Below are 11794 nucleotides of genomic sequence, written 5' to 3' on the forward strand. Positions count from 1 at the left end.
CCAGTATGCAACTACTCGAACTACTCCATCTTAATCTCCAAAACAACAAAGTGAAAGCCGCCATGTTGTTGAATAAGAAAATGTTTCGTTCCTAAAATAGCAATTCCTGCTTTTTGAATACATTAACTTGAAATATTTGACCCTAAACAACACGCGGAAACAATTTTTTCGACTGCGAATAAATTATTCCCATTTTATTAAAAAAAAAATCAAGAAATTTTTTAAAACTTATTTAATTTTAAGGCCCATTAATATTTCTCAAAGTAGAAACAATACATTTATCAATAAAGTTGAGTTTAACTTTTTTGCCTTGGGTAACGAGTTACAGAGTCGGTTAAAGTGTTTCAATAATTATAATCTTCAAACATCCTCCACACTTAAATATTTTTGTTTTGTTTTCCTTTACTGCCATCTGGTATATGTCTCTAACTAACTCATAAAAATAATATTATTACTATAATTATCCCAATTTAGGATAAAACGCGACTTAGACGCCATATTCTTATAGTTTTATATTTCTGTGAATTAGGATGCAGTTGCAGTTTGTACTAAATTAGGCTGCTAGTCAACGTCGGTATCCAACGTCGTTTTGACCCAAAAATTATTCTCCAAACTAGTGCAGACTAGGGTTGGCACGAGGTTGTACCGACGTTGCGCCCCGACGTTTGGTCGCGTGACACAACGTTGTCCCGATATCCAAATGCTGCTTGGGTCAGTTTAATAAGGGTTTAATCAAATGTTGACGACGCTAACGTGGTTAGCGGAACGCACGTCCAGTATTTTAATGTATTGCGGTGAATCAGTGTTATATTTTGCTGTTGTAACATCAAAGACTCCAACCCCCAACTATAATTTATTAAGCTACTTTAGTTTTACTTGATTGACATTATTTTTGACTTTTTTAGGTTGACGTATCTGACCGCATATAGGAAGAAGCGCCCCCATGCGCCAAAGCCTCGGAATCAAACGCAACTGTCACCACAGTGGCGCCCAATGAGCCTGAACGTTTTTGAACCATCACGGTAGGGTCTGATTGCATCACTAAATTCTAGGTCTGCTTTTCAGTTGCATTTCTATATAAAATGAAAACTCCAAACTATATGTATCTGTATTTTTTTCTGTATTGTACTGTGTAACTCATTATTATTGATAGTGATCTGCGTTAAGCAAAAAATATCAATTTTTCCTAGTTAAGTTTGTAGATAAGACAGCAAGATTGTAAGAAGGAAAACAATACTAAGATATAATATGAGATCTCGAAATCGTTTATAAGTTTCTTCAGAAATGGAATATTTTTGACTGTTTACTGTAATATTTAACTGCCAAATTTTATTATAAAAATTATTACTCTTGTGATTTGAGTAATACTCTCTGATATTAGTATGGCTTTATGATCTGTTAATGTTAGTTGTTAAGTGTTATTTATCAATTAATATACTTTTCTTCAGACCCTGCCTAAGAAATTAGTTGTAAATTGTGTTCAGTTGCATCCTTCTGAGGTATTTCTGGTTTCTTTACATCTTTCATTTCTATGTTGTGATAATTTTGCATAGCTCTTAGAAAAGACAATTTGATGATATTCTTGAAATTAATCAAAAATCAAACTGATCAAAACTATCGATGACTTATTGCTTGTGAGTTAAAAAGTAAATCAAAATAATTTCAGTTGATATGGAAAAAGGAGGTCCTGTTAATCAAATACAGTATTAGATTTAATCTGCAACGATATACTTTCAGAATAAATTATATTAGATTGATCCATGTAAATTATTGCCAAAATTACGTAGTAGGTATATATGTGTAGATCATTAGAATATATAGATTTTAATGTGGAGTAAATATAAAGTAGTAGTAATTTAAAATTAATTCCATAATGGTATCTTCTTGATGTACAATTTGTTAGGGTAAGTCAGCGACTTCATAAAGTAGAATGTTGGAGATTCTCGATAAATTGTTTAATGTTGATATGAGTGAAATAAAAATGAAGCATATTTATAAGGATTAAATGACTTATCTGTAAGGAAATTCAACCCAAATTATACGAAATCGGACACGCCCTTCTATATAACCCTGTAGGGTGTGATCTAGGAGGGCGTGTCCAATACAAGTATAATTAAATACACAGTCGTGTGTGTGTTGATTTACCCAGTATCAGATTGTATATCAAATAAGAACTTATTAATATATCGCATTTCGGTGTCCATAGCGCATTCATGTGTATAAATCATTGAATAATTTTATAGTATTCAGATTTGTATGCCATATATATTCAAGCTCAAATAATATAGCCCAAATATTATAACGATTACTACGAACTAAATTTCCTTTATGTTCAGTGTTTTGACCGATTAGCAATATAACAAACCTATTTAATCTGTAAAATTATATTGACGTTGACTATTTCAATTATGTATGTATTGCAGTTAGGCGGTAATTGACGTTTAGTGTGTTTCAATTTGAAATTTTATTAATTGTTATTGAGTAATGTCGTTTTTAAACTTCTATAAGGTTTAAGTAAGTCGAGTACAATTTTATTATGGACCAATAAAAAATAAACTTGATGTAGTACCGCAAATCAATCATTTACAAATTCCATGTTTTTTTTATAAAGGAGTTACCAAAAGTTTGATCAAAAATAGAAAATACATGAAAATATCAAAAACAATAATTTGCAAGCTACATCAAGTAAATTTTCGATAACTGAGCATTAGTTGTTGCAAGAGTAAGATAAACCATTTGACATAATGTTTTGTTTCTTGTTTTTTCTATAGATTTTGTTACCATACCTAAATGAATAATGTTTACATTTTGTTACCTAAGTATAACTTTAGGTAGGTAATTATGGTTGATATAGAATAATAACTGTATTTCAACTATTTACAGGTTTTAAATAAAATTATTTAATCATGATTTTTTGTTATTTTACAAATAAACCATATTATACACTTCTGGTATAGGTGGATAGGTTTATTTATATGATTAACATGAAAACGGATTGATTTATTTTATATTGTCACAATTAAGGCGGATTCTCACGACTCGTGGACTTGGCAAGTACGCCAATATTTGCGTACTTGGCAAATATACTATCTTTGTAAACAACATTTTTTTTCCAACCAGCTTGGAGCTCACGCGGTGCGACGAGTAACAAATAATTGCACAAGTGAACCGCTCAAACGACATGGCAAGTATATCCCAATAACCAATGTTTGTACGAGTACACGAGTCGTGAGAATCCGCCCTTAGTTAGTATTAAAGGTTGCGCCTTTGTGAATCTTCCACACGCTCGGCAGATCGTAATGACTCGAGGCCAATGTGTAATGGCGGATTCTCATAACTCGTGTACTTGTACAAACACTGGTTATTGGGATATACTTGCCATGTCGTGTGAGGGGTTCACTTGCATTTCTATATTATATTGCTATTCCATATATTGCAATTATTTGTCACTCGCTCACTATATTGATTGTTATTCTATATATTGCAATTATATGTCACTCGTCGCACCGCGTGGGCTCCAAGCTGGTTGCAAAAAAATGTTTTTTACAAAGATAGTATACTTACCAAGTACGCAAATATTGGCGTACTTGCCAAGTACACGGGTCGCGAGAATTCGCCTTAACAGTGACAATATAATGGCGCATTCTCACGACTCGTGAACTTGCCAAACAATTGTAATTGGTATATAGGGTATTCATGGTGCCTCGGGCATCTGTACAGAATTTCTAAATTATTTATTATAGGAACTATACTCCGCATTCACGCCAGATCCTGTATGCCAATAAAAAATACTTGTGTACTCGTGTACTTGGCAAGTACGCCAATATTTGCGTACTTGGCAAGTACGCCTATCTTTGTAAACCAGATTTTTTCGCAACAAGCTTGGCACTCACGCGGCGCGACGAGTGATAAATAATTGCACAAGTGAACCGCTCACAGGACATGGCAAGTATATCCCAATAACCAATGTTTAGTTATAACCAACTGGAGGACAATTTGTAAATGCGGATTCTCACAACTCGTGTACTTGGCAAGTACGCCAATATTTGTGTACTTGGCAAGTATACTATCTTTGTAAATATATTTTTTGCAACAAGCCTCTACGAGTGACAGATATTTGTACGTCCCCTTACACGACATGGCAACTATACGCCAATAACCAATGTTGTAAGTACACGAGTCGTCAGAGTGACAGTCATGACTCGTGTACTTGTATAAACATTGTTATTGGTATATACTTGCCATGTCGTGTGCGCGGTTCACTTGCGTAATCACTTTACACTCGTCACGAGCTTGTTGCAAAAAAGGTTGCTTACAAAGATAGCATACTTGCCAAGTACGCAAATATTGGTGTACTTGCCAAACTTGCCAAATATACGAGAATCCACCTTAAGAAAGAGATAGAATAAGGAGTAAGGCGAAATATAGTTTCGTCGGTGTCGACCGTTGTCCTGCGCAACGATGCCAAATCTAAAAAATCCCCACAATTAAAAAAAATAAAACAGAAGAAAACTTACTGTGTTTGGAACTTGGCGACCTATAAGAGAAGACAACTCTGTCCAGCTCGGCATAATCCTTTAGATCACATTTTATGTGGAAGGTTTTATTTGGTAATAAAATATCTGTTCAAAGTGCATAAATTGAAAATATATTTACAATCTTCACAAAGTTACAACAACATACAGTTTGTACTAAAACTATAAAAACAATAACAGGCAAGATACAAACAGCCTAATAGCACTTTGTTTTGTGAATACAGCTTCGCATTATTTTATACGTTTCCAGTTCTAATTCTAATATAGACAATAATTATATAAAACAGGCTTATCAGCGACACTGCATTCAATAAACTAATTTAATGAAAAATTGATGATTTTTTACTATCGAATCGCAAGCGACAAAAATAAAAAAAATACAATTATTTCATCTTCCACGATCTGTCTTCAATCAATCTTGAGCATAACCGTTTGCCCCTCCAACTATTTGCTATCTAAAAGACCCTAAATTACTCTGTTTTAAATATGTGTTTAATTAGTGCAAATAATTTTTTAGACAATCCAAAATAAAATATTTTTATTTACAGGCCTACAGGACTATCAATGTAGGTATCACAAATTCAATTGCTTTCATATTGGAATTATCGTTAAGAATCACAATAATAATTAAATAAGCAAACTAAAAGTAGTAACAAATAAATGCGAAAATTTTAAATAAAAATCATGGTAATATGAGAGAATTTACATTATTTGAAATAATAATATTTCAATAATTATGTATATATACAATATTATGTCAAGTAGTAATTAATATAAAAATTGTTGGGTAACAAAACACTAAAACTGTATCTAAAATTTTATTAAAAATTTCTTATTCTAAGTTAATTTAATATTATGCCTAGCATGAAGATTTTTTCTAAATTTCAAAACACTCATAGTCGCAGACGTGAATTTATTTCAACTAATAGTTTATTCAGAGTTCGCGTAAAAGATACATCATAAGTTTTTCTTGTCACCCAACTTAAAACCTAATATCACATTCTTTAGAATACCGTATTTTGCCACCCAACTATCCGCATTTCACGCATTCAACTCTTCCCTATTGCACATTCTTTCACAAATATTTGAAAAATCAGTCTGTCGAGTTTGATGTTTTCCGTTGATTTGGATGCACTTTCCGCGAACAGATTAGTCAAATCGGTGATGTATTTTGGTCCCTAGATCATATAAACTGTCATGGATACGTTTATAGCCGTCTAACTATGTTGTCAACATATCACAGAGACCATCTTATAACTATTTATTTGCAATAAATGTAATACTTCAATTTTTATCTTTGTTATAGATATCCACTGTCAGTTTTGTTTGACGCTTTACTTGACACATTTGAATTTTTGAGGATTTAATTTTTAAATAAATCTTTTTTGAGTTTACTTTATGTTATTTCTCATTTGCTTTGTTATTAGCAAATATATTATAAAGCTATATGCTAGTACCGAATTTAAACAATGAATGGAAAGTGCCAAAGGAACGAAATAGGAGTATCAATCTTGCACAAGTCTATCCTGGTTGGATCAACAGGATTTTCGTGCACACGTGCCAATTAAAACGATCTGATTCGTCTACTTCATCGCTGAAAACGCTGTCACCTGCCCGCGCACTATTTTAAACCCAAAATATTAATAACATATAATATATTATTTTTGTATTGGTGTGGCATTATTTCAACCTGTTTAGATATTCGTGAAATATAGATATATCTATCCGTTTCTTGTTTTTGTTTAAATATGTCTGAGATTAAATTTAAATTTATAAGTAAAAGCGCGAACAGTCAGACCCTAAATTGATTTACGTGGTAGACAGAAACTCAGAAAGCTATTTCGATTGGTTAGTATAAAATAAATCAACTAATCGCAAAGCACTTTTCACGCTTGCGTAGTGCAAAGCTGTTGAACTAAAAGGACCCACTTATGTGGATTTTGTATAGCTCCATCTCAAAAATTTGGCTTCAATTTCTGTTCCTTACTAGCAATATAGTCTTATAATATCACAGATCATACAGATTATAAACTTTGTTTTTTCTTTATAGTTTTTCGTGGTTCCAATTTTCGGAATCGGGCACTAGTTAGGTTACTAGTTTGCGCACATAGCACGCCCACGTATGGCCTCTAAAATTGTGCACAGCGCCTGACCAGCACAGTTATTAGAGAGATATCGGAAAACCGAATAGCGTCATGCAGTATTTACGCGTACCTTATCATGGTTACGATATGCTCTAGTCAATTTTTAACGCAACACCCGCTAATAACGTTACCGCCTGACGTAATTTGCGGATCAATTACACCAAGCGCTATTTCTAAATAACGTTTAAAAATTGCTTAAATGGGCATGTGCGGGTACATTTGACAATCGGGGCCGGCCGGCGAGCGGCGAGATCTTTTATTTTAGGTTATATTTGAATTGTTTTGGATTATTACTTTAGTTTTATTAGGTAATTTGATATTTAAGTAGCTGGGATTAGCTTTAATTAAATAAATATGGCCCAAAATATGGATTCCACCTCTTCCAATATTAAAAGAACCTATAGAGAGCTTAGGTTTACAGCAGATGACGACTTAGCCCTTCTAAGAGAATTTGTTGCTTGTTGCCCTAAACCCACTGGCAGACGTTGAACAATGAAGCACTGGAAATAAGCACTTTAGCCCTTTAGTTTTAAAATACCTAGTAAACAAAACAATTTCAAAGTTTTAAATTCAAAGTTAGGTTAAGTTTAAATAGCGGACGAATTCTTTCCGATCCGATAACTATAAATGAAGAGAGTTAATACCACCTCACGTAAAAGAAATAACACCTGGCCTTATTAACGTCCATGCACGCTATTCGGTTTAGCGATATCTCTCTATTACGCTGTTTATTGATATTTTACGCCAGTTTATTTTTGCGCACAGGAAATTTTACTCGTTACGTCATAAAAAACAATTTTCGTACCACGAATTAGGGATAAGATTTTTATCTGTATACATATAGTATACCTAATCTGTGATAATATATTTGGTTATTAGATTTATCGCACATATTTCATATTTAAATGTGCACAATCAGTATGCTCTACAAATGATTGTCCAATTTTATGTTGACATCACAGTTATTTTAGAAATCTTATGGCGTAGCAGTATCCACGTTGTACATGATCTAAGATTTGGTCTTGTACTAACCTGCGAGCAAGAAATTGTGATCCTTAAAGGCACGAACGTTAGACGTGAGATTCTAGAGGCATTTTGAAGACGTTCGACTCGGGGAAGCTCTGAGGCCTCGATCCGATCAGGTGCTGCCTCAGAGCCACCACCATGTTCTCGGGTCCTATGAGGCTGATCTCGAACAAGAATCGCTCCCTGCGCGTCGAACTGAGATCTGGAGAACTGGTCCGGATACCTTTCTCCTTATTATTTTCCGCGTTGGGATTGTTTTCGTCTTGGTTCTTGTTATCCACGTAGGTCACTTTGTCCGGGTCCTTCGTGCCTCCCACTGTGTGTCTCCGTTTGATCGAACGGTCAGGCATTCCGTTCTTCCTCTTGTTCTTCGTCGATTCCTTCAGTCTGCGTCCGGAAGACAACAGTTCTCGCCGTTTGTTGATGTTGCTCTCGGTCTTTTCGTTTTTTGTTAGGCTGTCCGAACGTTTCAGTTTATCTCCGGTCTTGTTCAAACTTTCGCTTCTCTTAACTTTGATGGTCGATACTGTCGTCTTGTCGGGTTTGTTTAACGACTCCGACCTCTTCAACTTCTGACCGGTGTTAATCTTATTGGCTATTACAGTTACAGAGATGTGTCTCTCGTTATCAGGTACATCGTCGGAAGCACGCGTATCCACTTCCTTCTCCTTTTCATTCTTAAACTCTTTAAGAATGGAATCGCCAGCTTTCGTCAACGGTTTCACTGTTTTGGATGCCGCGTATTGATTTTTGTGTAAGCTAGGATTCTTATATAAGTCGCTGGGTTGCGGAACGTTCTCCTTACCCTTGCTGGAACTATTTACAGGATGTTTTTCGGGCGATTCGTCTACGAATGGCAAGTCGGTCCCTTGGAGCGGGTTCGACTCGGACGTTTTGTCCTCTTTTAGTTTTTGATCTATTAGTTTGATGATGCTGGATAAGTCTGAAAAAGAAAACAAACGCTAAATATAGCCTTTAATTTTAACGGATTTTAATAAAATATGTAAGTATTGTTTATACTTTTATGTCAATTTCTAAAATCTTCTTGGAATATCGGAGCTAAAACAAAACGCTTAAAAATAAAGAAATCAGTCTAATACAAGAAACTATTAAGACAGGAATCTATGAAGAAAAAATTATCAGTGGCTTTTTATACAAATTTACTTAAGTAAAAAAATCGAAATTTTAAGGAAAACCGGATGGGTCTCAAAAGTGGCTCACCCGTATAACTTTTTTATTTTTTTCGACATTATATGACATAAATTAGGATTGATTGACGTATTCAATTGTTTTCGGTCACTTCCTGTTTCACCGGAAATGACTACAACTTTTGATTTTTAAATGGCACCCTCTGCATTTTTTTTACTTTATTCGATAGAAAATCACATTCTGAATAGAATGACATGTCATATGTCAACTTTTGACATTCTCACTTAATAAAAGATCGTATTTTAAACTTTAATTTAGAGTGCTATGGCTATGTTAAAAACACTAATTCTTAATCAAGGAGCCTGGGAAAAATATATTTGATCGTTTAATGTTTTAGTGTCTTGTCCTGGCCTGTTAAAAAATGCCCAAATCGTATTTTTAATCATATCTCAATTTTTTCAAATGGAACGAGGGTGGCTTATTAGCATATTTGGAAAAAGCATTTTTTTATAAAATTTATTCTTGAATTAAAATGACAAACAACTGTCATTGTCATGTATTCTATTGTTAAACATATTCTAAATTGTTAGATCTTAAAATGACAAGTGTCTTTTGGTTAGGTAAATTAGAGTACCTGCATCCAACAACTATTCATATAAAACAAATACTTTGATTTTTAAGTATTATGTTTCAGTGGTGATATTCCTAGAAGATTTCAAAAATAAACTATGTAGTGTAGAAGTAATTTGATTAGTAGAGAAAACTGATCTTGATGTAAGTAAAGGGTATATTGTCGATTGATCTATGGTATATTATCGCGGAAAATAAAAATAAAATTGTGGTATTAATAAACTGTACACAATAGAAAAGTAATTTGATACAACAGAGTCGTGTGAAAAGGTTTCTGAATAAGCCGTGAACACTGTTACTATCCATCAAAAGCTGAATTTTGGTACAGAAAACCCAGATTCTTTTCTTCTATTACTAAATACTGTATAATCGAATAAAAACGACTTTACAGAAGGCGAAAAGATATCACTTATGTTCAACGAGCTAACCTAAATTTATTCCGACAGCTGTCACAGACCAGTGAGAGCCAAACATACTGCTGATAATCTGATTGGTGTCTGTCAATCGTTAAAACTTTTCACAGTAACAGCTTCTAAAGTACACGTTTTTTTCTGTATAATAGCCAAGGTTTAAGAATAACTCACGATCAGCTATCACTATAAGAAAAATTCTGCAATTGATCAAATGTTATTTAAACGCCTACAGTAACATCATCTATACTCGATCACACAGTAGTTAGTCAATTTCAATAAGAATCTGGTTTTCTATATATCTAGGAGTAGTACAATATGCTTCTAACACACAGATGTTAGCCAGTAATAAAGCGCACAAACGTTGAGCGTAAGCCTTGTTAAAGATCTATGCGCAGCTGTCTACCTCTGAGCGGATTACAGACGATTGTACAAATGACGAGTTCTAGGAGGTCTTTGGGGTGCAGCTGTGGGAGGTCTAACTGACCGCCAGCCGACGACTGGCGTCAGTGAAGGGTTAGAGCCTGTCATTTAATAATTAAAGAATCAGTAATTTAATAGACTGAGCAGCTAGTCTCAACACAATCTCAAATTTCTAGCTTAATAAAAGGCGTATAATTTTACTGAACATAAAGATAATATTCAATCAAATCTTAACCCCTTATTTTCAAGTGACCATCGTAGGTATTTCTTTTATATATTTGCTATAATGTGCTGAGATAAGACTATGTTTAGATAATTCCAGATACAAGGGAAATAAAAAATTCGAAAGTACATATTTAGTAAGACATAATATTTGAAATTATAATTTTTAACAAAATATTAGCTGCTTCCCATTTAACTGACCCAATGTTTAACTGATACAGTTTAGTTGTGTTAAGTATAATTTTTACAGTAACACTAAGGTCGAGATCTGTTAAAAAGTGCTAAAAATAAATTGTTTACTTAAAAATTAAATATTATTTATTATTTAAGATATAACCTGTATAAAATATCATGAAAATTATATTTTCTTTCTTCCTTTAAGATCTTTGAGTAATATCACTGATTGAAAGAATTGGGAAGATACGCAACCTAATGGGTGAATTCGTAACAAGACTGGTTTGATTTCCCCTTACGTCTCAAGTGCTGTATGGTAGAGACACCAATCGTTCTGCGGTCAACGCATAAAACACTTATTTTCTCTAATTCGGCCAACGAAGGCATATCGAAGAGAGTGTGGATTTGAAAGCGACAGTGTTGCCATATCAAATGTGTAATATCTGTAATACGTTTGACGAAAATATCTTTGGATGAAAAATCCGCATTTACAACAAAAATAAAAGTTCTTTTATAGGTACTGAATATGTCGTATGATCGGAAAAAGTCGTTTAGTTGGCTTGGAAATAACGATTATTGACATTTACCATAATATTTTACATATGAAATAACAACGGTCTTCATTTCCAAGCCAACTCTGACGCCGTTCTTTGTTTAATCATATAATATTATATTAAATTGTTTAATGATAGAAAATCCGTATTATTAACGTACTGTTCTCAAAATCCGTAAATCTACGGATTAATAAGTAGTTCTGGCAACACTGTCCCCGGCAACCACTCACCCTGTCGACTGAAAGCAGAATTACGGTACAGTATTCTTTATCTGCTGCGTTGTAAACGACTATTAGCGCGCAGCGGCGCGGGCACAGTGCTGAACTAAATCTCGAAATTCTCGGACAGGCTGACGGTAACATCTCAGACAGGTTTTGTGCCACGAAATCGCCCATAAGGTTGCGCATCTTCTTATTTCTTCAATCAACGACAATATTAAAAAAACATATTTTAAAATTAAAACTTACCTTCATCACCTTGAAGTTTATTTAAGGAATCTAATGATCCTTTTCTTTGACTATCATTCT

At 33.8% G+C, this 11794-nt stretch overlaps 2 protein-coding genes across 2 annotated transcripts in view; one reads left to right on the top strand and one right to left on the bottom strand.

Moving 5' to 3' along the window:
* The window catches only part of LOC115878788 (cytochrome b561-like), a 240917-nt gene extending 238007 nt beyond the window's left edge, over nucleotides 1-2910 (top strand). The window contains exon 7 of the mRNA XM_030895391.1: nucleotides 906-2910. Within this exon, the coding sequence (XP_030751251.1) occupies nucleotides 906-929 (24 nt within the window). The 3' untranslated portion in view covers nucleotides 930-2910. The remainder of the gene's footprint in view (nucleotides 1-905) is intronic.
* Nucleotides 2911-7440: 4530 nt separating this feature from the next.
* Nucleotides 7441-11794, bottom strand: part of LOC115878791 (rho GTPase-activating protein 21-A-like) — a gene marked incomplete at its 5' end in the record, with an annotated part of 101461 nt that continues 97107 nt past the window's right edge. The window contains 2 exon segments of the mRNA XM_030895397.1: nucleotides 7441-8648; nucleotides 11735-11792. Of these exon segments, the coding sequence (XP_030751257.1) occupies nucleotides 7750-8648; nucleotides 11735-11792 (957 nt within the window).

Source organism: Sitophilus oryzae, unplaced genomic scaffold, assembly GCF_002938485.1.
Source record: "Sitophilus oryzae breed Bouriz unplaced genomic scaffold, Soryzae_2.0 scaffold_1525_pilon_pilon, whole genome shotgun sequence".
Classification (NCBI taxonomy): Eukaryota; Metazoa; Arthropoda; class Insecta; order Coleoptera; family Curculionidae; genus Sitophilus; species Sitophilus oryzae.